This window comes from Patella vulgata, chromosome 1 (genome assembly GCF_932274485.2).
Source record: "Patella vulgata chromosome 1, xgPatVulg1.2, whole genome shotgun sequence".
NCBI classification, from domain to species: Eukaryota; Metazoa; Mollusca; class Gastropoda; family Patellidae; genus Patella; species Patella vulgata.
Genome location: NC_065879.2, coordinates 77,084,337 through 77,111,712, shown reverse-complemented (window position 1 = coordinate 77,111,712; position 27,376 = coordinate 77,084,337). Strand labels below are relative to the sequence as shown.

The 27,376-nt window shown below is 34.8% G+C and overlaps 3 protein-coding genes across 7 annotated transcripts; 1 reads left to right on the top strand and 2 right to left on the bottom strand.

Moving 5' to 3' along the window:
• The first annotated feature begins 4,420 nt into the window (after positions 1 to 4,420).
• Positions 4,421 to 8,003, top strand: LOC126811007 (uncharacterized). 4 transcript variants are annotated; one of them, XR_007675814.1, is made up of 4 exons: positions 4,421 to 4,493; positions 5,351 to 5,575; positions 6,328 to 6,480; positions 6,949 to 8,003. XR_007675814.1 is itself a non-coding variant. In XM_050537538.2 (4 exons), the coding sequence occupies exons 1-4, from the start codon at positions 4,660 to 4,662 to the stop codon at positions 7,439 to 7,441; spliced, it is 921 nt and encodes a 306-aa protein (XP_050393495.1). In that variant the 5' UTR covers positions 4,509 to 4,659; the 3' UTR covers positions 7,442 to 8,003. The 4 variants fall into 4 exon arrangements, 2 of the variants coding, with proteins under 2 accessions (XP_050393495.1, XP_050392784.1); XM_050537538.2 differs by lacking the exon at positions 4,421 to 4,493 and adding an exon at positions 4,509 to 4,709; XM_050536827.2 differs by lacking the exon at positions 4,421 to 4,493 and adding an exon at positions 4,509 to 5,024.
• A 338-nt stretch (positions 8,004 to 8,341) lies between these two features.
• LOC126807634 (chitinase domain-containing protein 1) lies at positions 8,342 to 18,560 on the bottom strand. Its single transcript, XM_050536470.2, has 11 exons — positions 18,174 to 18,560; positions 16,361 to 16,510; positions 15,507 to 15,639; positions 14,668 to 14,709; positions 14,174 to 14,280; positions 13,381 to 13,442; positions 13,081 to 13,173; positions 11,820 to 11,918; positions 11,377 to 11,532; positions 10,521 to 10,598; positions 8,342 to 9,663 (listed from the first exon to the last, which is right to left on the bottom strand). Exons 1-11 carry the CDS (start codon positions 18,273 to 18,275, stop codon positions 9,519 to 9,521), a joined length of 1,167 nt encoding a protein of 388 aa, XP_050392427.1. The 5' UTR covers positions 18,276 to 18,560; the 3' UTR covers positions 8,342 to 9,518.
• A 1,473-nt stretch (positions 18,561 to 20,033) lies between these two features.
• Positions 20,034 to 26,799, bottom strand: LOC126812658 (uncharacterized). 2 transcript variants are annotated; one of them, XM_050539135.2, is made up of 5 exons: positions 25,296 to 26,799; positions 23,757 to 24,198; positions 22,699 to 22,786; positions 21,469 to 21,662; positions 20,034 to 20,404 (listed from the first exon to the last, which is right to left on the bottom strand). In XM_050539135.2, the coding sequence occupies exons 2-5, from the start codon at positions 24,091 to 24,093 to the stop codon at positions 20,130 to 20,132; spliced, it is 894 nt and encodes a 297-aa protein (XP_050395092.2). In that variant the 5' UTR covers positions 24,094 to 24,198; positions 25,296 to 26,799; the 3' UTR covers positions 20,034 to 20,129. The 2 variants fall into 2 exon arrangements, with proteins under 2 accessions (XP_050395092.2, XP_055957422.1); XM_056101447.1 differs by having other exon boundaries at positions 25,675 to 26,799.
• Between the last annotated feature and the right edge of the window lie 577 nt (positions 26,800 to 27,376).

The window sequence follows — 27,376 nt, the reverse complement described above, 5'->3', positions numbered from 1 at the left end:
AGTATAACATTCATAATATTGGGTGGTCAAGTGGCCTACTGTATTCTCTTTAGATCATATGGTCTGTCAATGAATCAAGTGGAGTGGTTTTGATCCCAAGCTTGTCTGCCCAACCTCTAAGGTTTTCTCCGGGTTCTATGGTTGGCTCCCACTGCTATCCACAAACAAATTTTGTATTTTCAAGGATGTTTGTTTATTTATTTTATTTGTGAAAATAATTATTCCTCTTTACTTGTCTTTCAATAAAAACCTCATTCATAATGTTTTGAAAACCTAAGAGTAATTGTCTTATAATCATATTCATGTGACTTCAAATGAAATACTAAAAGCCAAAGTACAATGTAGGATGTAGGACTATGCAAGCCAGATTAATTTATAAGACTTTAATCACAGTAATTGTAAAATATTTATATTAAAGATGCATTATATAAGATTTACATATAGAGCTGATAGTTATCTCTATAATTGTTTAAAAATAGATAATGAAAAAGGAATAAATTGAAAACTTCAGTTTAATGACAATATTCTGAGCGACGTGAATGTTTGAAGAATAGCGTAGTGTCGATTTTCATTGCTACTGTTGTTACGATTATCAATTTTTAAATTAAATTGCGATTGTGTTTCAATCCATTCAAAATCTCGAACATCCAATGATCTACAAGGTTGATGAAAGGCTTGTTATGTGAATAAATGTCTAATTAATAATTTATATAGCATTTGAGTCTAAAGAAAGATCTGCTATAGGCAAATTTAGCTCTTACATACATGTATATGCATATCTTTAATGTAGAAATTCTAATAGTTTTAATGCTTTAACTCCATACAAAGACTGGGTTGTTTTTATCAATTAATAACAATATTGCAATATTAAACCTTTTCTTTTTACCTTTTCAGTCATTTAAAAAAGTAGACACAGAGAAAAAGAAACAGGACTTGGATCAGATGAAACAAAAATATGGACTCAGTACTCCTGAAATGAAATAAACAGTTTAATTTGTGATAAAACACCCTCTTGTTTTTAATATAAATATGGATCTTATTGAAGAAAGTGAACACTTTGACCAGCTTTATGAATCGAAGGTCTGGGACGAAATTTTTCACATTGAGTTTGTGTAAAGAATATGATCTTTTTGTGATTTACAAATGTTAGTTAGCCAATAAATGCAAATGATTTTGAAATAATTTACACACAGAATCGGAGTGCTCTTATTTAAAATAAAATTAAATTATCTTTAAAATGTCAAATGTGAAAAGTACACATAGAATCAGGGTGCTCTTATTTAAATTAAAAAAAAAAGATCTTTATGATGTCACATGTGGAGAGTACTTCAATATGTCCACACGCAAGTGTTTATTTAAGAATTATTTAGTGACACCTGTTCAAGAATCAAGATTTTGTGTAATTACAACCATATTCTACACACCCATAATTGACCTATCCATGAACAACCAAGTTCTTCCATGAATAATCTTCACTTTATATGTAAACTTCACCAAATTTAGGAAAACAGTAAAACCATGTTTTTTGCCCTACATATTTTGGATTTACATGTTGTCTTCTATCGAGGGATTTGACGATAGTCATCTTATGATCATATGTAGACAATAGGGCAGGTAGAATGAGGTTCTTCAATACATTCACCAAAAGCCATACTCTATTGTTCAGGCAAACAACTGGTTATAATTTGTGAATATGTTGTAGTACTTTTCACATGTACCAATGTATTAATTACATTTAACATTTTCTTAAAAGCATTGAAATCAATCATTCACATATTTATACATATTTCATCATAATGATTATTTTCTCTTTGTATATAAAGTACCGTAAATAAAAAAAATACATTGAATTTTTTAAAATGAGTTCCATTTGTATTGTGTTAAATAAATTCCATTTTATTTATCAGAGATAGAAAGATGATTTTTATACGCCCACATTGAAATGTGTTTGTATATTGTCATCACCTTCATGTATATGGTCATAAATTTGAATGCCATACGGGAATTAAATATGAAAATAGCGAGGTTCTCCTACTTTTATTACGTATGGGATTTGAATATTACGAAAATGAGTTATTTTGTAGGATTGTTACTGTCATAAATTTGAATGTCGTACAGAAATAAATATGAAAAATAGCGAGGTTCACCTATTTTTTATTACAACGGGATTTGAATATTTTGTTGACATGTGATATTTAATTGTGGTATGAAACCGTCTTCTTAAATACCGATAAGAGTTATGCCCCTTTATTTTCTTCGGTAAAATGTCTGACAAGAAAAATTTTGAAATCCCATCACTGGGCACAAAACACTTTAAATTATATTTATCATATTTATATGTATTGTTTACATTAGTGAGACAAAGAATTTAGGCGATTTCAGATAATAACTAAGTGAATTTCAACAATTTCTGTAAGCACATCTGAAGCTATAGAATCTTGTGAACAATCTTAACATAAAACAGCTACATGTAGTTATCATCATATCTGCTTGAAATTTATATGCATTGTTCAGATTGGGGGGGGGGGCGACGGCGTTGCATCATAAGTTCTGTTGTTGAGTCAACTGGCGTGGTTTTGATTCCCTGGTTGTACGTGACAAGGAGTAGGGGCGCCTGTCCAACCTGATGGCTTTTCTCTGGGTCCTCCGGTTTACCCCCACTACCAAAGACCTCTCTGCATGAGTGGATTATTGAAATAAATTAAAACATACATTAGTCCCAAAATGACTTTGTGTCGTGTGGACATTAAGCCCCATTTCTCTCTCTGTTCAGATTAGTGAAAAACAAAAGCATATCGCAACTATTTCTGATAATTACTTATAGCCTTTGATTATTTCATAAAATCTTTGTCAAAGCACAAATTATATTATTCAGTATAAAGAATTAGCTCTCATTTACCTAAAGATCGACAATGTGACAACCTTTGAGGACTGCTCTGACAACTTAGCTGCTGTAGGCGAATGTTTACTTGTTGTGCAACCTATCTTTGAAAAATTGATGGGTCTGTATGATGAGTATTAGGTTTTGGAAAAGCTATAGATATACATTGAACCTTATTGCCTTCCTGAAAGTTTTGAAGAACATTTATACTCAGTACAGACAACATAGAGAGGGGGCGGTCTATAACTTGGCTATGAAGTGTAGAGTTTCAAATTGAATGTGGAAGGTATAGAACCAGTAGGCCTACATGTAATGGTAGCACGTCATTTCGGTCCTGCGTCATTTCGGACTCAACAGTTGACCTTTCGGACTCAGTTTGACGATGGTTCGGATTTTACTTGACGACTTTTCGGACTCAGTCTGGCGACATTTCGGATTCCAATGAATAATTAAAAGACTGTTGAACATTTGTGTGATATATCTGTAACAGCTGATTTTTTTAATTTTTTGTTTTGTTTTATGGGAGTCCGATAGTTGTTTTGTTTTATTTAATTGGTCGGCAATTCTTGAGACCGCTAATAAAAAGATAACACTGATTTTACACTGCTTGTTCTATTTTGTTTTGTTTCATCGGCGAGTACCTACTAATTTATCTATTGGTAGTGTGCTGCTATCTATGGCAAGCTTGTTGAGGAATGCGTGTCAACATGTAGGTTCCGGATTATCATTAAAACATTCTAGGGGCTTGTAAAAGCAATGCATGTCGAGTAAATATTAACTTTTGTTTTTTGTGTAGGTCATTTTGATATAAATTCTACAGCATATTATTCTTTTTTAAAAAAATAAATTACTTTTACGGGAAACGATGACAGTTGTGTTCAACCTTTCCTTTTAACTTATTCCCGAGTCCGAAATGTCGAGCCCGAAACATTGAGGCCATATTTTTTTGAGTCCGAAATGTTGAAAGTCCAAAATGATGCGGGACTGAAATGACATGTAACCATGGCTCTATGCATGTAATCCATGTAATATCTGTTCACTTAATACCCTTACATGCTGTTGGCCTTCTATGTCATTAACTCAGTGGTTGGTATTCTATTGAGGTTTTATTAGTCAATATGAATCTATAATTTGATTTTTTTTTTCTGGTCATTAAAAATATACTGTCGGCTATAATTAAGGTCCAGCAGAAGACCTAATTATGCTCATTAAAAGACTTGATGATCCTATCACATTATCTCTGATTCTCATTTTTTGTCACTGGAATATATCACGTTATTTAGCCAGACGGGTTATATTAAAGCATTGCACTGGACTTTTGTTTTTTGTACCATCTGAATGACTAGACGCTGGTCAGTGCCAAGTCCTCCTTCCTGATCCAAAGACAACGCCAGGGGAAACCCATGCTCAACATTTAAAAAGGGAAGATCATACACACAAACACTGACACACACAGACTTTTTATTTTTGTTGTTTGAGAGGTGTTGTCTTAAGTAGATGTGTTGAGCTGAACTTTGTGGTTGAGGGGAGGTAACTACTATTTAGAAAAACTACTTCCTGTCTAAATTGACTTCACTATTATTGAATAGACTTTCTTTGACTCGTAATATCCGTAAGAATTTTATCAATTTACTTTAGAAAAAAATCTACTCGCCAGTTGATTCTGATACTGGTACCATTAATAACTGCTGTTACGTGATGAATAATTATAGAGGAAGTCAAAGAAATTTTGGAAAGAGAAATAAAGTAAAAGTAGACGATGCGGGTCTGTTTTGACAATGTTTTGTTGTGCAGTCTACCAGTCTTCCTTCATAGTCGATTTGAACCTGTACGCTATATTTGGGAAACAGATTTGTAGGCCTATCCACCACAACTTAATATGTAAACCAGCCAGTCTGTATTTCCCATCCAAACTTAAGTTCTGGTGGATGTAAAGAGCAAAACCCCAAATCCAAATTAAACCATGATTTTTTTCTGAGAATATTTTGCTCCACTATGTCAAATGACCAGAGTAGAAAAGTAGGACGTTAAACACCTTTGATGTTATTGTTGCTATGAAGATACTACCAAGGAAGCTTGTGATACTCAAGAATGCCATGGTTCTATACTGTTCGGGACAGATTGTCTTCAAATTTGACAGAAGGCCAGTGAAAGGGCTTTAAACTAGCATTGTTTTCCCAACCTCATTTTAAATCAGGGCTACGATCTATAAAATCAACTACAGCCTGTTGTACGGATGGCATGTCAGTACATCCAACCACACTGACAATGTGGCATAGACATGTGAATTTACTTTGCCATAAAATATATATTGTGAAATGTGAATTTAATTTAGAAAGTTTCCAAGTACCGGTATTATCAGAATTAACCAATAGTCAAAATTATGAAGTGGAATTCCTGATATACTACGTTTATGTAATGTTGAAATCTGTGACTAGTTATTTATCACTTTTTGTACGTATTTTACAGATTAGAGATGAATATGACAGAAAACGATGCAGATAATTTTAATCTAGCAGGTGAAATAGCGGCTGAGACCGTCATAAGTTCATCAGAGGTTGACTTTTACAACCATCAAGATTCATGTACCGTTAGTATTAGGATGAAGCCCAGTGAATATTTAGAGAATAATGAGCATACAGAAATAAAAACTAACAATGATGTATTATGGCAAAAAATAGAGGGTCAACAAGGGTACATATAGATCTTTATTGTAAAATTAAATGTTAATGGTTGAGAGAGAGACATTAAAGATACTTTCCCACATACAAACTGGGTGATTTGATGATATATTTGGACTAAACACATATTCAAACTAATTTATCTATCAAAAATTTGCTTCAAATCCCTCTCAAAGCATTGTATTCATGAGGAAATACCTCAAGCTATAAAAAATCTATTAAAAGAAGTCATTTTTGTGTCACATGACGTGTCTTTAATTGCTGTCCATGTATTATAAATATCGAAGCCAAAGTAAATTCTTGATTTATCCCATGCCCACGTCTTTTTCCTTGGTTTTTAACTCATAAACTGGTGTACGTTTCAGTCTCACTTTTTCCACGTCCGGTAATCATCAAGTTTATCAACATATCAATCGCTCCCCAATGTCAAAGGGTCGGACAATCGTAACCCGAGCAGATAGCCCTTAATGGTCAGGCTGCCAATTAGTGACACCCTCTCATTTTTGTCCTGTGCGCACTCCATGGATGTTTTTAAAGGAATCCAATATTTTTCTAGTACGAAGATTGGGTGTCTCTATTTTCCATATATACCAAAATTGCCATACTTTTTTATTGGAAATAACCACCTGATAACCACTTTTCCACAAAAGTATTTTTAAGTAATATATTGATACTGCACGAAGAGGTTCAGGCTACAAAACTTTTATTTTGTGGTTCAGAGGTCTGCCAAAAAAAAATAATTTGAAATAAATATATTGTTTTCAGTTCACAAGATAATATCAACGATCCTGTGATAAGTCAGGTACCAAAAGAACAATTAGTTATATCTAATAATCAAGAAAAAGGATTAACTATGGCATCTAAGAGAGAAAGAAACAAAGTCAAGAAAAGAGAACAAAGACTTAATCCGGAATTCAGGTAGTCTCTTTTATAACGAATAAAATCTGCTTTCAGATATTTATATTTTCAAATAAGTTAGTGCCAAGCTTACCTTGCAAACTTTACTATATAAACAGAGACAATCTAGGACAAATGTTTAATAACACATAGAAATAGCAGAAGTGCTGCAGCCAGCGCAGAAAATACCGAGCTGCGAATAATGAAACTCCAAATGTGAACTCCGATAAAGCTGTCATTTCTTGGCATCCCCTTTGCAGATGAGCACAGTGATATACATGTAGGCCTACTGTGTTATAATTTGTAGGTGTGACTGGAAGTGAAGCAGAGGCTGCTGAATGTCGTGAATTTATATGTAAATACTGATTGAAATTGAACCATCTTTGGACTGATATTATGGATTGAACTTTCATGATACGACAATGACAAATGACAATCAGTGATTTTAATATTTGAAAATTATAAACATTTTGAATCTTTCTATTTTAGGGAAAAAGAAAGAATAAAGGCTAGAGAACGAATGAAAGAAAGAAGAGAAGATACAAGATATCGGGATTGCGAGCGACAGAAAGACCGAGAAAGAAGGAAACTGTTCAGAAAACGTATGAATTATATTACCCATACGCAAGATGACTTAAATTTTGTACAAAATGATGGACATATTTATTTAGAAAGTGACATAAATGTTCAACAGTCTCCGTGTGAAATTGACCAATCACATCAAGGTTATCCTTCAGATATAATTGACCAATCACATCAAGGATATCCTTCAGACATAACTGGCCAATCAAAACAGAGGACTTGTACCATTGATAATAACAGCCAATTAGATCAGTTGTGTGAGAACAGTGTTACAAATAATGACCAGTCATTGCATATACAATATGAAACTGATCAGAACTTCATATCAGTATCGACTGGTGCTTCAGGAAGAACAATACGAGTTGAAAATCAGTTTAATTTATCAGAAGTTTATAGTTAATACCGATTCTTTAATAAATGATCAAAGCTTGTTCAGTTTTCTTAAAGAACAAATTTACATGGACCATAAATAATGAACATAGCTGTGACCATGGAATCTTTAAAGAGCACATAAAATGATCATATAAAAGTGGTACATGTATGTGCTTGAAGCCAGTGTGATTATATACACTTTACACCAATTTCATCAAAATCCAGTAATAATTAAGCCATATAGTGACATATAAAGTGTCATATATCCAATAATTTTAATCAGATTGATGTGAAATTCTTCTGAAGTGTACAAATAATCAAACTGGCTTAAAGTACATCGTAGTTTTAGATAGTCATGTAATGAAATCTTTAAAACAAAACAAATAGAAGAGGAGGAATACGAGCATTTTGAGAGTATTGCTGAAGCAATGCATGTCCTCTACCACAGTCTAACAAGTTTCTGGCAGGCTTATCTCCCCTACTTGGAGATGTACCACAGTGTGTGACTGCTAGAGGTAGACACACATTCTGACTATTAAATTTTGACACTTATGCGTACGTTTCAGTGGAAGTAAAGTTGTTACAGCCTTCATGGGATGTTGTTTATTTGCTTCTGTTGGTAAATGTCCAGCCCACAGTCGTGCTTTAAAAATCAAATTCCAACTGCATTGTGTCTCACTAGCACTTTCACTGCCTGTCCTACCTCATGGGTTTTCTCGGGGTCCTCCGGTTTCCTCCCACTGCTAAAGACCCCTAAGCGCAAGCGAATTATTGAAATAAAATTAAACCATATTCTAGTTTGTGTCGAGTGGACCTTAAACCCCATTTCTCTCTCTCTCTCTCTTTTGCATGTCAATATATTTTCAAGGCAAATATAAGTTTTCACTAGAAATTCAAGCAAATGTATTTCCTATAGAAAAACAATCTGTTATTTTTAATTTATTTTATTTTCAAAACCTCATAAAATAACCAACATTAATTAACAATAATAAAAGAACAATGGAAATCAGACAAAACAAATAATAATTATTGATAATATGACATTAATCCCACCGAACAACAACCTCTGTACTACAGGTGACTTAAAGTAGCTAAGTCAATATCATCCAAATAATAGCAATTTAGCTCCTTTAAGTATAAAATCAGATTACAAAAGAATGTATCAAATCTGTATCCTGGGATTCTAACTCAGTATAAAAAATGCTCTTCTATGGAGGCCAATTTATACCAGTTCCACAATTTTAAATTAAAACTAAATAGAAATTCCACAAATAACCCAATTTCTACAGACAATTTCTTGTTTTGAATCTATTTTCTACTGTAAAAATCTACAAATCATCTCGTATCTTAATAAAATGTAACAGAATTTAAAGGTAAGATATGTATCAGAGTTTACCTTATCGGTTACAGGAGTGCATAGTTATTTTGGAAGTAATTCACAACAATTTATGAAACATGATCAGATTACATGATTTGATATTTACAATGAATGACATATTTCTCAATTATCTATGATTTTATGTGGGAGTACAATAAAGGTCCTAGTTCAATACCAGTTAAGCAGTGGACACACTAACCGATTGATTTGGTCGAAATTCATCTAGTGTGTCCACTGTCATTCGGCCGAATCAAACATGTTTGATATATTCGGCCAAATAATATTCGCCCAGTGTGTGCTTCGCCAAAGTATTCGGCCAAATATAGAATTCATAAGCCAATCACCACTCATATCGAGATTGTTTGATGACATAGATGCCGCCATGTTTAATCATGTGACTTGAAAGGTGATGCAAGCGACTGGTGAATCGGACGAAGCATTCGCCGTGTTCACCCATTCGGCCGAATAAAATTCGCCGCCGATTGATTTGGCCAAATGATTCAGCTAATGTGTCCACTGCATTACAGGCAAACATGTGATCCATCATGTGCAGACTATAATTTTTTTACTATGATGTGAAGTTGTGGACTACAAAATATATGCACTGATCTAAAGAATAGTGAACAAAAATACAGTTCTTTTTTATCAATTGAAACCAGAATGTAAACCAACATAAATTTAGCATTGATTTATTGGGCCACATTTTAATTTTATTTTAAGATCTAACTTATAATAAATCATAGAAATAATCTAAACCCTGCCCAATCTCCCATATTGAAATTCCTGTCCCTAATTCTTCTGCTAGTTTTAAACGTTCTTGAATAGACATAAGTGTAGGATACCATATTGTATCAGTAGTTCCCATGCCAGATCTAGAAAAAAAAAACACTTACATTATTAAGGAAATGATACAGTTATAATTCATAAAACAAATTATATTTAATCTTTGCATGGTGTAAAACATACAATAGTATAACGAAGCTTACTTTATCACACAAACCTATACATTTCTCTCGGGATCACAGTGGTTAAGTGGACAAGACACTGGCATGCTAGCCTGGAGGTCGGGTGTTCGATCCCTGCATTGGCCGAGAAAGTCCATCCAGATTTTCCTGCGTGATTCTCCCTTGTCAGTGATGCAGTTCGCAGGGCCTGACAAGGACAGCTGTCTAGTCATACAGATGAGACGAAAAAGCGAGGTCCCGTGTACACATTGGCGTGCACTTAAAAGATCTCTTGACAGTTGGAATTCGATATAAGAGTAGGCCGTAGTGCCGTTGTCCAGGCAAAATTTCCCTCATAGCACACTGCATGGCGTATGCCTGTCTTCATTAGTCCAGTTCGGAGCAGAACAGTAGGACGTTAAACCCCATTTTATTTTGTTAATGTTGATTTCCAGGAAACATTTACCAATGGGAGCAAACAAATTACAGATGTCTATGAGGATGAAATTCTTCTAATACTTGAAGCAATGGTTATAAGCATTATCTGTTTAATTGATGTCAGTTTAAATAATTATAACCGGTAAATACACTAAAAGATGTATCAACTATTTTGATTAGTCAGCCTGAAAACCAGTAGACCAATGAAAAGAATTACCCATAATTGCTCTTTAAACATGGCAATTGTTACTGAGCTGATAATGCTTATTAACAATACTTCAGTAACAAAGGTGAATTTTAATAATTTAATAACCTAATCAGTAGCAAGTGACAAGCATATAACTTACTTAAAACCAAACGAATGTTCTTTGTTTTCTGTGCTCCATTTCAGTTTGGGTTTAACTTCCTTCAATATTGATATATACCTGAAACAAGAAAGCATACATATGTAGATGATGATATAAAATATACTCCCCCACCCCCCTTCCTGTTTCAGCTCCTATTTTTTTATAGTTCAAATTTTATTACAATTGGATCGGGAAGAGTTTTTCAGTAAGCTGCATTCTCTTTGATGTGGCAGAGTAGTCAATGAAAAGTTTTTTTTATTAGCAGTAAGCACAGAATTCTTGGAGAGTTGTAGAGCTGAGATCAAAACAGTGATTAATTATAAATATTCTACATTTCCAGTCACCTTTTGACCCGACAGTCACCTTTTCATACACAACCCAGTATGATTTAAATGAATCTGTATGATTAGTCACCCCAACAGAGCCTGAGTGCATGATATACAAGGGTATCCCTATAACCCTATGACAACTGACCCCAGCGATTGCTGTTATAGCGAAGCCCTAGTGTACAATAAGAATTACTTATGTTCATCCAATAATAATATTGGCAATTATATGCTAGACATCAAGTACAATTTGGGGGGTTGGATGGCCGTATGGTTAGCACGTGCGCGCTGTATCATAAGGTCTGTCATTGAGTCAACTGGCATGGTTTTGATTCCCCGGTTGTATGTGGCAAGAAGTAGGGTCGCCTGTTCAACCTCATGGGTTTTCTCCGGGTCCTCTGGTTTTCTCCCACTGCTAAAGACCCCTATGCACAAGCAAATTATTGAAATAAAATTGAACCATATGTTAGTCCCAAAATGACAAGAACAATTATTAAGGTTTTATAAATAGGGAATGTATTGAAACTTACTCATGACCGACTACTGCTTCAGATTGCATATTACCAAATTTATAACCATAAAAATTTAAACCTAGTAATATCTTTTTTCGTAGTGGAGACGTCGAGTCTGGTACAAGCTTTTCTACACACTCTTTCACCCACTTTATTGGACTATTTGCTCCTGGACTGAAATTAAATTATAACATAATTTATTACTTTAGTAAAGTTGAATTGTAAAAACTCTTAACTTGCAGAGCAACTAAAAGGCTTTGAAAAAGGTGAGAAGTGTCAATAACTGCCAATAATTGATGTGCGACTCTGAATTTCGACAGTTAAATTACTAGTCAAATAATCCCAGGAAGTTTGAAAAAAATAAATAAAAAAATTTCTGGTCTGTAGTGCAATGACAAGGGCAGTAACTAATCAAGCAATTGATGTACAATTCTGAATTTCAATAGAAATATACTCCTTACCTTCCAGGACTTGAATAATCATATGTCATGAGACTGAAACCATCAATATATTCTGAGAACTGATCAAAATTTGATTTATCTACTAAACCTGGGGATTTTCTGAAAAGAAAATGTTAAAGTTATCATGTCTTGAGTGTGAATTTAATAGAAATTATATATAAATTTGAATTTAATAAATATGACTATGATTGCTATTGAGAGAGAAAGTGTGTTTAATGACGAGGTCATTCTTATATTATGCTTTCCCATGATTCACCACAATACTGACAAATTTATTAGTCCAGAAGATCATGTGATCATTTAAACAAAATAAGGAACATGTCAATGTAGTGCAAAGTAACTGACATCTTTTTTTCATGCTAGTATTTTAAGGAAGTGTTGCCGAATTCTACAATAAGATGGACAGATTTTATTTGATCAGGAATATTAAACTAAATTAAACGTTCTTCTGTTCAGCACCGACTGGGCTAATGAAGATGGGCATACGCCATACAGTGTGCTATGAGGGAAATTTTGCCTGGACAGCGGCGATACAATCTACTCTTATATCGAATTCCAACTGTCAAGGGATCTTTCATGTGCACACACATGTGTACACAGGATCTCGTTTTTTCGTCCCATCCAAACGTCTAGACAGCTGTCCTTATCAGGCCCCCCGTCCTAAACCACCGAGAAGGGGAAACCACGCTGGAAAATCCTGATGAATTGGAATTGAAATCAAATGGTGTTTTAGCATTCTACTTTTTTTCACCAACCCAGCTAGTGAAGACATCATATGGAACCTCAGGTTTTCATCCCATCCGAACTACTAGACCCCCTTGCTTGCCAGGCCCTCCGTCCTGCACCACTGTCAAGGGGAAACCATGCCGCAAAATCCTGTTGAACTTTCTCAACCAACACTGGGATCAAACCTGTGTTCTCCAGGCTACTCACTTAGCCACCATGGCTCCCTTACCTTGTATAAACTGTGTATAAAGTTTACCCTGTATAAACTGTGTTTAAAGTTTACCCTGTATAAACTGTGTTTAAAGTTTACCCTGTATAAACTGTGTATAAAGTTTACCCTGTATAAACTGTGTATAAAGTTTACCCTGTATAAACTGTGTATAAAGTTTACACTGTGTATAAAGTTTACACTGTGTATAAAGTTTACACTGTATAAACTGTGTATAAAGTTTACCCTGTATAAACTGTGTATAAAGTTTACCCTGTATAAACTGTGTATAAAGTTTACCCTGTATAAACTGTGTATAAATTTTACCTTGCATAAACTGGAGGAGGGAGAACTAATATAAATATTTTCTTTTTGTTGTGAAAGATTTCAGCAACATGGTTGATAAAATGAATCAGCTCTCTGTAAAAATATCAAATTAAAAATTGATGAGGAAATTTACCGTATATTATGGGATAACTATTGAACTATGCCATGTTCCATATATCTCCCTTGAATATCAATTTAAAAAAACTGAAAAAATTTAAGTTATATTTAATTTGAAGAAATTAAAATTTTCTTTCTACCATAAATAGTAGTTTTGTTACAGTCAATTAAAAGTTTACTCACTGTCTTCTAGTACCACCTAATGATGACCATATCTCTAAAACAATTCCACCAAAACCATATTTCTGTCAATCAAATTATTAGTGTAACTTACAATAATTAGCTATAGTACATGTAATACAATAGATTTACAGTACCAACTCCTTGTCAATTGGAATTGAAATGAATTTAACTGGGGCTTAACTTCCTACTTTTTTGCACTACCCTAGCTAGTGAAGATGAGCACACATTATGTGGGACCTAAGGTTTTCATCCCATCCAAACTACTAGACTCCCTTGCTTGTCAGACCCCCCCCCCCCAAAAAAAAACAAAAAAACAAAACAAAACACATAAAAAAACAAACTCCTGGTTACTCATGGGCAATGGAACTTTTCGTCAAATATCGACAACAGTCCCAGACCCTCCGTACATTGAAGACTAGGAGGTTCTGGCCGGGACTACCTTTAATGGCATATTTATGAACACTCTAAATATAGTACTAAGGACCGTATCTCTTCCCTCCCCCCCCCCACCCAACACACACACACAAAATAATTTTTTTGAGAATGTAAATTAAATACACCAAATTGGTTTGAAAATCATATCAACAAAATAGTTTCTAGACTGCTACAAACAACCCGAAATTGACTGATGCCTATTGCCTTGGTTACTCTAATCCAAGTCAACGACTCCAATTAGTGCTGGGCATAGTGCTCAAGGCAGGGTATTTCTAGAACATTTGATACCACTTCTCCTTTTTGAGAGCACATTCACACGGTTATCAATTTCTGTTGTGTTTTGGAGTAAGATACAAACCTTAAGATATTTAATCATGTAATTAGCACAATCTTCCATAACATCTTCACTTGAAAATAAAGCATCATAATCATTGCCAGTCCATCTCTCAAATAATACTCTAGGTACTGAAATAATAACATCATCAAATATCTATACAGTCTATCTCTCAAATAATACTCTAGGTCTGTCTCTTAAATAATACTCTTGGTAGTGTACTGAAATAATATATACTCAAATAATACTCAAGGTACTGAAATAATACATAGTTAAATAATATTCTAGGTAGTGTACTGAAATAATGCATACTCAGATAATACGCTAGTTACTGAAATAATACATACTCAAATAATACGCTAGGTACTGAAATAATAACACTATCAAATAATAATAATTCAAAACCTATAATTTACTATATTTAGTTTTCCACTGAAGTGCAAAGCATTTTATTAGGTAATCTTTTTTTATGATGAGGGGTGGTTGTGGAGGTACTTTTGTATTTAATATGAACTTACCTATTTTTGTATTCCTGTCCTTGGTAACATCTGATACCCAGCCTAAAATACAAATTGTAAATAAACAAAACCTATCAAACGGGGAAATCCCAGATTTCAGTTTATAATGTAGGTTTCAGTACCGTATAAAAATAATACACAAAATCAATGTTAAGAAACAGTCCCATTATGTTGTCTGAAAGTTTCAAATTAAAATATTAAGCTATGGATATACTAGATCAGCTTACAGGGGTTTATCACGTTTATAACTGATTTTTACAGAATTTCATTGTTCAGTTTTCATAACTGTGATAATATCTTGCCACTATAACTTGTGTAAGTATACAGACATTGTAATTCTAGGCATATATGATTTTCCAAGCACTTGCACAGTATTGTATTTTAGGAATTATGGTCAATCCCACATTGAGAAAGAGAAATAAGGTTTAACATCCACTCGACACAAACTAGGTCATTTGTGGAATAACAAATGGTTCAATTTTATTTTAATAATTCGCTTGCACGTAGGGGTCTTTAGCAGTAGGAGGAAAACGGAGGACCCAGAGAAAACCTACTCCTTGTCATGTACAACCGGGGAATCGAAACCACGCTAGCTGACTCAATGACAGATCTTATGATACAACACGCACGCTAACCATTCGTCCATCCAACCCAACATTGAAACCGGTCATTTTATTTCTTCAAGAAATTATCACAGAGTTTCAGATAAATACACTGGACAAGAATAAAGGGCTGCAAGATCCTTACACCAAAATTTAACCAGCTCTATTCACTAAAAGATATTTGGACTGATCCTTTAAAATTAAAATAAATTGAAAAATCAAAACACATCTTTTTACCTTTGTCGATATCGTGTCCACCTGCCATATGAAAAGCACCACCTGGTTTTCTCTGCAGTTGTAACCACACAGGACTAACATAATCAAACTTAGCACCAAATATCTTTGCTATATCATAACCATGGCTATTCCACTGTCAAAATAATAACATTAGTATTACTTAAAAAAAATAGCTGGGAGAAAAATAATGCATATAATTCCTTTATGTCTGATTGAAAGCATTACATTATCCTATTTGTGTGGGGAAGTTAGGATTACCCAAGGATATGATTACTTTTTCGGCGATAGTGGCCAAAATGTTTGACTACAAAAAAATGAAATGAAATGGGGTTTAACGTCCTACTGTTCTGCTCCGAACTGGGCTAATGAAGATAGGCATACGCCATACAGTGTGCTTTGAAGGAAATTTTGCCCGGACAGCGGCACTACGACCTACTCTTATATCGAATTCCAACTACAATTGTTAGGATAATTCATTTGTGTTTCGACAGTAGAAACTCACATAAAATATACAAAATAAATTGACATTTGTGTAGTTACTGGTTGTTCAAATTTCATTTGTACTTTTTCATACTGATTCCTATCACTGCTATTGTAAAGTGACAAACAGCAGTCAAACTGACTCTGTAGGCCTATTATCAGCAGCATCATGATTATAGTATCAGTAATATTGTAATTACTATTATTATTGGGCCCTGTTGATTTTTCATCAATTGAAAAACAATTTTTAGTGAATTTTGGGAATTGACAATACATTTTGAGAGTTTACATTATACATGTATGTTTAAAAACCATCACATCATTTTCCATCAATAAGCCGAATCTATTCAATAAATTAGTTAAATTGTACATACTGGAGTAACATAGCCTAGAGATAATCCTTTAAATTTTTTTGCATCCTTCTCTGTTTCACAATATGAAGCATGTTCTTTTACTATATCTTTCCATTTAATCTTTTCATTAACTAAATCTCTCTCAATAACAGATGTCTGGGAGAGTTCAGTCTGAAATACAGAAATAATATTAATGAATTGGGGTTTCCATTGAGTCAACACAATAGTCCAGTTATATTAAGGTTAACATGAGTTTAAACCACACTGGTTTGGAACAGCTGTGTTGTAATATTGATCATGAAGTAAAATAAAGTATAAGCTTAATGTAAATTTAAAGATGCCTTGCTACCCTAATGTTTTACATCAAAATGCCTTCCTACTTTCTATGGTCATTTAGTATACTCAATCTGATTAAAATACAGATCTATATTTCGTTGGGGTTTTTTTTTTGGGGGGGGGGATATATACGTTCAATGGCCTCTACTACATGAAAATCTGACCGATTGTAGTGGAAGGTCGCTTCAGAGGTCATACGAGTGGCTTTTGACCTTATGATGTCAGACATTTGTTTAACCAATCAGCATTGATGTTTCTAGTGGGTTACCCACAGTTCTGTGTACTTCACGCAAAAATCGGTCCGTAACAGACCGCTTCATTGGCTAATCCCTCACATCATCCAGAACAACGCTTCCAGATCCTAGTGTAGTAAAGACATGTAAACCGATATTTTGAACTATAAAAAACGAAACGAAATAGGATCTGTGCTTTAATTAGATTGTTAGATACTGGATGGTCAATTCCCTAGCTCTAACCCTAAAATTATATTGATTCTGCAGTTTAAAGGGGCAATGTAGGGTAATGTAGAGCAGGAAAACTTTTTAAATCAACCAACATAGTTAGTACCTTCAGGGCCCGAAAAAAAATCACCAGTTTCATTGAATTTAATGTGTCAGCTGGCTTTGTTGCATCACAATCTGGTTTTGTTCAAAATAGGCAGTCATTCTTTTCAAAATTTGGCTGGTGACATAAGAAAGACTGTCTTTAATTTGTAAAAGTCAAAACTCGACTCCCACTTTGGACCAGGTGATGGATTTTTGGTAAAAGGAGAGTTTTATAACAATAAGAAGTGATTCCTTTCATTCAAAAGACAGAGTATGAGAGTTAGCTTGGACTTGAATTCATTCAACTAGCATACACATTACATGGTTAACTTGACCATTTGTCAGTGTTACAAAATACAGAAATTAAGAGGAGTAATTTTCAGTTGTAAGGTACAGTAAAAGCTCTAAAATAATTTTCCTTGATCAAGATTCAGGTGCTCTGACTGTGTCATAAAAAGACATGACTGAAATGGGGCCAAGGCAGATGGAAAATTTATCTACTTTGGATTTTTATTTCCAATGCTCAGAGACTATGGTGTAGCCTACTGCCATACACAGGACCATAGTTTTTTGTGCCATCCGTATGACTAGATGCTTTTCCATGACAGGCTCCACCATGCACCATGACTTAAAGGAAAACCAGGCTGGGATGAGGACCTTTCTTGACTAACACCCAGGATCTCCTGGCATAGTGAGCTAAGTCTAAAGTGCCATAAGATCATCAAGCCACTGACAATGGCACTTCCATAAAGAGGTTCAAAAACTTTTAAAGCTTTGACAAAACTGATAAACGGACTAATTGTTCTGGGTGTCCTCTGCCCATTATTACGTCTACCTTTATAATAACTACAAAAACAATTTGGAAAAGCGAGGGGTCGGAACAATTCAATTCGACACTTCGTCTTCGATGAATTAGACTAAATAATATTTGGTCAGGTTTGTCACCCAGCTACCTTCTCTTCTACACTTTTCTTTTTCTTGTCACCCTGTCCAAGTGTTGCCTGTGTTGTTGATAATACAACCACGATCACCAGCAAAGCAAAGACATTCTCCATGTTGATCTCGTTTCTACTTTTACTTTACCAAGGGGTGTAACTCTTCTGCTTTTGTTTTTTGGGTGTTTTTTTGTAAACCCGCACAGGAAGTTTTTTTTCTCTCTTTTAGTGTTATTCCAATTTTATGAGCATTCAGCACGTAGTGAATATTCTCAACGGCAGAATATTTCCAAATGCTAGCTGTCACTATGCAAATTTTTTTAGTTTGTCAAGTAATTTGTAAAACAAGAAAAGCGTCGTCTGCAATCCAAATTTAACACGTTGGCCGATTATACACCTTTACTGACTTTTATACTAGAGAGTTACCAAGGGTATTAAATGACACAGGAAAAATAATGACACAGAAAAACTCTCAAATTATTACACTTTCGATTAAATTATAATATCTGATGGACTGGAAGTGAAGTTGATTCAAATTTTGGGTAAAAGACAATATTTATCTGACGGTACAATTTCCTCTTTTTCTAGACATTTTTAGTTATTTCCATAATCGGATCATAAATTCAGTTTTTTTTCTTCAGGTTTTGGGATGCTTTAAGTGTTGCCAAGTCGTGCGGATGGAACAAAAAAAAACCCCAACAAATCTAATGGATTGGAAGAGAATTTGATTCAAATATTGGGTAAAAGACAATATTTATCTTAGGGCACACAATTTCCTCTTTTACTGGGCCTTTTTAGTTATTTTCATACGCACCAAAGAACAATCAGGATTTTTTAAGTGTAGCCAAGTCGTGCGGATGTATCCGTGGCGTGCACGTAAACCATAACCACTCTTTGATTTGGGTCAAAATAAAATTGTTGATTTCATTGATTAATATATTATGGCATTATATAGTTTCATTTCAAGAATTCCCGTCTTCATCATCCCGGTTATAGCAACCCCTATTTCATTTAATTTCATTTTATTTCACTTGTTTCAATAATTCGCTTGTCCGTGTGATCTAAACAATGAGACACCTTATGATCTACTAAAGGGTGTGCGATAGACGAATCGACTCCTTCCCGTCAAGAATATAATTAGCCTATATTATTATTGTCTATCCTGAAAAAAAAAATAACCCAAGGAGATAATCCCTCAATCGGCTTAGAAAAAATAAAAACGACCCAAAGCATTAGTTTACAACTATGGTTGACCTGACCTGAATGGGCACCAACCAAGCAAATTAATCACCAGCGTATTTAAAATCGAAAATGTCCGGAAAAGTCCAAATTTTCCTCGCCAGGGTGCCCCGTTCGGGACCATTGCGGACTAAGCGACTTCATTTCAAAGCATCATACAAGGAACATTTTATCAAAATAGTTTGCAATCAATGGTTCAAGAAAAGAAATCCAAAGTGTTCAAATTTGTCAGATTCAGTGAACATTTTTAGATAAGGAACACACATTTAGAAGGCATGCGCACATCCGAACCCATCTCTACGTCCTGTTGTTATAATAGGCCTGTACTTATGGCGCACATCTTCAGGCCCAAAATTATTCTAGTAAATCTGAATTAACCAGCCGTTCAAGAAAAGAAGTAGAAAATATCAAAATTATCCACAACGTTCGAAAATTGATTCAAAATATATGTGTAGATGAACACCACATTAAGATTCTTTAAAATATAACGGGGGCTCTATAAGCATGCTATCTTCCACAAGAGATTAAATTTGTCGCTCTGGTCATGAGGAAAATCATAGCTACAAGTAGAGATGGGCGGACTAAAGAATTTATGATTTCCTCAACTGCACTTCGTGGCCGGACAAGAAACAATATCTCAACGTTTGTAAATAGATTTATTGCAAAGAAACAATGAAGCCAGTTACATAAATTTATAAAATAAATAAATAACGAATAGAAAATAACGAGTTTAAACTACATGATGCTACATCTGTCTTTATAGCGAGAAATTCGATAGTTTTCTGGTCTCAGTCCGGACCAGAATCCCTGGTTTCGACACTGCGTGACCACGAACTCATCCACTTGAACACCGTGGAAGACCTCCACCTCTGTGAGACTCAGCCGCGACACATTCAAAGGCACGCTGGGTTTTCTAATAGCTGTTTCTACCTCTGGTTTAATAAGATTTATGTCTAAAGGTCCACCAAGATAATTTCTGGTCGCTAATTCTAGATTAACTGCAGGTAATGCTGGAAATAGAAGAATTAAAAGAATTAGAAGCGTCGTCCGGAGATGCGTAACTGTTTTGAAACTACCGGTACTTTTGAGCAGCCTGCTCAATAATTTAACATTATTCTGAACATGGCAAGCTAGTTAACAAATTATAGGGGTGTCGTAGCAGATTATGCTGTTCGACAATCAGTTGTGTTAACGTCAAATGGACGCTAGGCCTACATTGTTCATTTGATTGTTAGACTGCTGATCTTTTTAGCAGTTAGACTACAATATTCCCATACTTTGGCATTCTTTTTTTCCCGAAACCACAAACACCACAAAGAAAACAATTATACAATCTCTCGCTGGTATCCAAAATTACAACTTCCCACAGTGATATTAGTAGTTCCGCTAAAAGTACCCCCACCCTTACGTACACAACCCCGTGTTTTCATTCAGACATGACTTCCAGACGCGAAGTCATTTGGTAGAAAGTAACATCGGGCCAATGACAGCCGCAAAAGTCACCAACCCGGCCAGTTATATAAACCAAAGATACATATAAATTGTTTGAATCAGGGGTTTCGAATCCCCGTTTGTACGTGACAAGGAGTAGGGTCGCCTGTCCAACCTCGTGGGTTTTCTCCGGGTCCTCCGGTTCCCTCCCATTGCTAAAGACCCCTACGCGCAAGCGAATTGTTGAAATAAAAAAATAAAAAACATATGTTAGTCCCGAAATGACCTAGTTTGTTTCGAGTGGACGTTAAACCCCATTTCTCTCTCTCTCTCTTGAATCAGGGGTGGTATCATGTGTTCTAGAAGTAAGAACTCCTGGCAGGCGGAATTGGACGAAGAGTAGGAGGAAACGACACTGTCTGGTCAAAACTCCTCTAACAGCACTTGCATGTCGCCTGCATCACTTCATAGTCCAGTTGATGCAAAAATGTAGGATGCTAAACCCCATTTCATTTGTTCCAGACAAAAACAGTTTGCACATTCTGTACTTGAATCGATATTGGGAATAGTGAACGGTTAATAAACCGCAATAATTGTTCTTTTCCATATTAAATTTCAAACAATATAATTTATTGGAATTTACCTCGCTGGCTTAACAAGAATTGGTAAGCAGGAATAACAGACTGTGGATCCAGTATATGTAATTTAACAAACAACTCGTTCATATCTCTATTGTATTGCGTATCTGTATATTTTCCTTTTATTATTTTTTGCAGGATGTTTCTTGTCCATCTAGGGTCCATGATATCTGCTATGAGTTTTTCCGCCCAGATGTGGCTAAAATAGTTCAATAAATAATAAGTCGGTTAATATTGTAATTGTCATGTTGGTTCTAAGACACAGTTTAGTAAATATAGGATAAACCAGATTGATAAGCAACAATATCCTATCTCATGAAAAATGTTACCAGGCGTTTCAGAAAGAGTATGCCTACATTGCCTTTCAAGCTGTAACTTTATAGCCAATCCTAAAAGGTCATGGTGGCAATAATTGAATGGCCCATCCAATTTAACAGTTGGGCAAAACAGTTGTCGCGATCTGGCTTGTTTTCCGGTTTAGCTAGTGTCCACTGAAACACTATCTGCTGCGTATCTATCTGGTTCGCTGTATGCACACGAAATCTATTTATAATATTCACAAATTGATTTATCATGCTGCTTCGTTTGTTTTAATTTTCTTTATGGACCACTCTGCTCGAACGCGTTTCATCAGCTCAACTGTTTATTATCAGTATCAATATTTTATTTGGTATGGTATAGCTTATTTATTTACATATTGTCTTGTTTATTGATTAGTATTAATATTAGGTCTAGTGACGTCCATTAACTAGGTGATTACATATATCTTACTTGAAAAAATGTCAAGGCGAGATGGAGCGGGCCGAACTGAACCGGGTACCAAGTGACACCGCGATGCTGGAATAGATTGACGAAGTGAAATTCAAAGACATTAGAATCGGGCGATATTCAAATCCACCTTATCTCCCTCACGTCATGGGAAATTTCTACTAATCAAATAATAATAGTAGTTTTATATTTCAATAGCAGATGAATTCTTTTCAGAATTTGGGTGGCAATTTTCACTTTCGATGACAAATGGTCAGATTTCAGAATTTACAAACGTATATGAAATGAATCAGTCTGATTAAAATATAGATCTATATTTCGTTTCGTTTTTTTTATACTTTCGATGACCTACACTATAATAAAGTCAAGTAAAACGAAATTTTGAACTATAAAAAACGAAACGAAATAAGATCTGTGTTTTAATCAGGTTGGAAATGAATGAAACGCTTCGAAAAATACCCACACACCTTTCATCATCTAGATAATCGTTTATAGTCAACCCAGTCTTTGGATCTTTTACTGTTTCCGGATACACCAACGTATACAAGGAGAATCCTGAAAACAAAAATTACAACTTCAAGATGCCATAAAAATCAACGGTATTTGAATAATATTGTATGCAAACTGTGAGAAAATTTGATAATCCTGCAATCTTTTGTAGTTTAAAAATTGGTGGTGGAAAATAATTTGATCTGTAATTTTATTTATAATAACCACCGCCGTCTGTAACCCGGAATTCCGGGCATTTAAAAATTTATGTCACGTCATCATCCAAATGTATAAATAATGAATTACACCAATTATAGCTGATGTTATACATATGTATACAATTTCACACACCCCGTCTTCTTTGTATTATATATTATTATTGGCATACTTATTCATCAAGGAAGTTACTCAAATATCTATTTCATTTTTACACACGTGATGGCGTTAAGGAACATAAAAGGTCTGACTGTTCATTCGTGCTGACCAGTTAATTAGATGTTACGATAGAAATAGAATATGTTAATACAACTGTCGTAATGCTAGGTTCCCAATCAAGATTCGAACTAGGAAAACGCGTTTGCGTTCGTCAAATTTTCCAAATTCTCTTGGCCGAGAGGGGTGGGGTGTGTTCAGCGCGGTAAGTTCCGCTCCTTCGCCTCTCGCAGACGACCGGCGCCGACGTCTGTAACCCGAAATATTTTCGGGCATTTTAGGTTCTGCCCCCCCCCCCCGCCCCAACATATTCATTCGAACGACTAGACGCTGTCGTTGCCAGGTCCCCAATCCTGCACCAGATGCAATGGGAAACCATGTTGGAAAATCCCCGAGAATTTTTCTCTCTTCCAACGCCGGGTCGAACCCCGGACCTCCTGGTTAACGAGCAAGCGCCTTATTCACTGAGTCACCGCGGCTCCTGAGAAAAAAAACTGTTTTGGATATGGTTGTGAATAAATGATTACTTTACAAATATTACCACAAACAAAAAGATTCCTAATTTTTGCCGTGTTGTCCTTTAGTTTAAGGTTCAGTATCTTACCTAATTTTTTCCACTGTAAACCGTAATAAATGTCTCTTAAAAAGTCTTCCGTTGCCGTTTTATTGATAGTTGTATGAAACTTATATTCATCCTTCACTTTTGATATAGTCTGTGAAATATAGGCGGTTCCATATTTTAACAGGGGAAATGTCCCCATGTCGGCAATGTCCCGATACGATCCAGAGTTTTCTAATGGAAAGAAAACCTCGTGGAATCTTGACTCAGTCTTGATATAGTTTAACAGTACATTTCTTGCCGCCGTTGACACAAGGTCTTCCCCACGTGCGTTGAAAGGCGATAATGTTTGAAGGATTTCTAATGTTCTTTTGTCCGCCATTATGAGAGTTGATATTCGGATTTTCGAACTTTTAAAAATTCGAATATGGATTCACATTATTGTTTCTCATAAGTGCTTCTGTGAATCTACAAGGAATGTGATTTTCTGAAAGAAAAAAAAAGAAGAGAAAACTATTATTTATTATGCCATTGATAGCTTTTTGTCAACTTTAAAACACCGAATCACCCTCGAAAACGCATTTAGTGGTAAATATTAAGGTAGTTTTTAATCTAACTATATTCAATAATGATATCTATTTTTAATCACGTGATATGACATGTTTCTATTACCTTGGACACAAAACGAATATTAATACAAAATAACGTAAAAACACTACTAAATGTAATTAAAATTTAGACTTGTAAACCATTCAGCTGAAACAGATAAATTAATTTTAACACATGGCCTATGTTCACAAATACACATGTTTACCCATGCTTACCTTAAATAGGCTTATGCGAAAAATGGCAGATGTATTATGAATTGGGATTGAGAGGAGATAATTGAACCATTATCATAATAAAATATATGGGACTGGCTATGTTAAAATGTCAGTCGAATTATATATGATATTTACAAGTGGGTTGTAGACAGGAAAGCGACATAGTAAATATGGGAATAGAGTTTAACAACACAATACGCTCGTCATTTTCAAACTTTATATAACAGACCTTTTTTTTATAAAAACAAAAAATCGGTATTGTCTACAAATTTTTAATTAATTTTTTTTTTGTTCTGACATAGTCAGCGTTTTATCTTATAATTTATGAATTCCATCTATCATGTGAAAGTTTGATGGGGTAAAGAAAGCAGACTAATGTAAATGAGATTTTAATTTCGTTTCATTTATTCTGTTCTTATTTGCGCTATACATTGTATGAATGGATGAATGAAAATGGGTTTAGTATCAGAATTTTCGACACCAAACGGCCGGGCTATTGAGGACGGGCATACACCATGCAGTGTGCTATGGAGGTTATTTTGTCCGGACAGCAAGGGAATCGATCTATCATTGGTCTCTTTACGTGTACGCCAACGTGTACATAGGACCTCAGTTTTTCGTCCCATCTGAACGACTAGACACTGTTCCTTTCCAGGCCCTCCGTCCTGCACCAGTGATAAGGGGAAACCACGCTGGAATATCCCGCGGAACTTTAGAAGGGATGTCGACATATGTAAATTAGATAATGTAATGAACTTACCTTATAAAAAAATTAAATCTCCATCGGCGATATTTTAGTTCTTTTTGGATCCAATTAATCTAGAAATGTTCCACCATATCAACAAATTTGCTCTGTCCTTTTGCCGATGGTTAACTTATATTTTATCCATCAAAACATAACGTGCTAGTTTTAACAGTTGGTCCAGAGGTGATAAAAGTTAACGCAATAAATATATTTTATCTACAGAGCATCCTAAATACTTCACTACATAAATGTAGAATCTCATTCTTCGAAAACATTAAAAATTATAAAGTGTCTTGCTCGTCATGCTCCACCCAAAACGCTAACTGAACTCCGATAATCCTCTTCCAAACGTTTGTACTTGTATAATTAAAACATAAATAAAAGTTGAACTCACTCCAATATAAAAAATGTACGTAAAATAAAAGTTCAATAAGCCAAAGTATACACGATTTGATGGTCTATCAAACATACAGTCACAAATTGCTTAGTTCACTGTGTTCAAAATCTTCGTCCATAATATATATGATCCCCTGAAAACCTCATCACATAACAACGCGTCATAATATAGTTGTTTATGACCCAATTAAAACGGATCGGCATGCACTTGTCACGTGGTGCAAAAAAATAGACAAAACATATCCAAAAAGCCTTTAACCCCAACAATAAAACTTTACAGTCAGAGCGTGTCGACTCAATCAATTAGAACTGATGCGATTACGGCTCACGCATGATAGGCCGATACTAATATACTGTTCGTTTTGTTTAGACCTGAGGCCAAATTGCATGGGGCAATCAATTTTTTGTGTTTTTAAAAGGAAAAACGTTATTTAGAAAATATGACTTTTAGGGAGAGTTGTAATTAACACAGTAGCACGCGTGACGGGTATTCTGTAAAGAGAAAGGGGCGCTTTATTTCTGCTGAAATTAACCACTGTGCCAAACCATTTAGTCGGAAAATCAATTTCCATATCCCAAGGCGTGCACGTTTTAAAGAACCTTTTTATGGTTAAAATTAAGGTTAAAACACTCGCCTGTGCATTATAACTTTATCATAGTATTGCTTTCAACAGCACTTTGTCAGTAATCGCGTTCCGTTGATCACATACAACACTGAAATTTGAAAAATGTTTCGTATTGGCCTAAAAGCCCAACACGTGGCCAGTGCATTCTTGACCCTTTTCCTAGATAATCTTAGCTAATCCGGATCACTTTAACCGCATAGAGATCAAGGTCATAATCCGATAATCTTAACCATGATAATTAACTCTTCATTTTGGGTCCTAATTAAAATTTGACGGGTGGTCCTAATTGGATGTTGTGCTACTTATATATTTATTAATGGTTACACCATCACATTCATAATTATGACTGTAATGGTAATACTTTGGAAATTTCAATTGATTCCCGATCTTTATTCTTTATTTTAATTAATTCCTGATCTTTATTCTTCATTATTTTAATTAATTCCTGATCTTTATTCATGATTTTGCTAAAATAGACTTATTTCCAAATTAAGACCTGCGCACCAAGGCTTATTTGTCATTAATTCTCAGAACAGGAGATCGTTTTTGGACAAGGAAATGGAACGACGCCCTTCGAAAAAAAGCCTAAGACTCTACCGATCCATGCCCAATCCTTGGACAACTGCGCATCGCTTTACGGACTTCGATTTTTGATGTCACAATACCACGATGGTTGCAATGATGTCACACTCAGTTCTCTTTCCATAGTGCGATATGGTACTTGTGTTTAAAAGGGCATATTATTTCCTCTACAGTGCTCGGAACGAGATGAATCTTTTTTAAAAATTGATCTTACCCGCTAGACCATAAAATACTAACAGGAAAAAGACTCGTTTGAAATTCTAATTGACTGATTTCTATATTTCATGCATTTTAAGGAGTAGGCCTATTTGATGGTTAGGTAATGAGATGCATTAGTTAACACCCCGTTTGAGATTCTAATTGACTGATTTCTATATTTCGCTATGTTTCGTGCATTTTAAGGAATAGGCCTATTTGATGGTTAGCAGAATACTTCGGTAATAAAGATTTGTATTTCTATGATAATATTATATGCTGTAGCCTACTATGGGG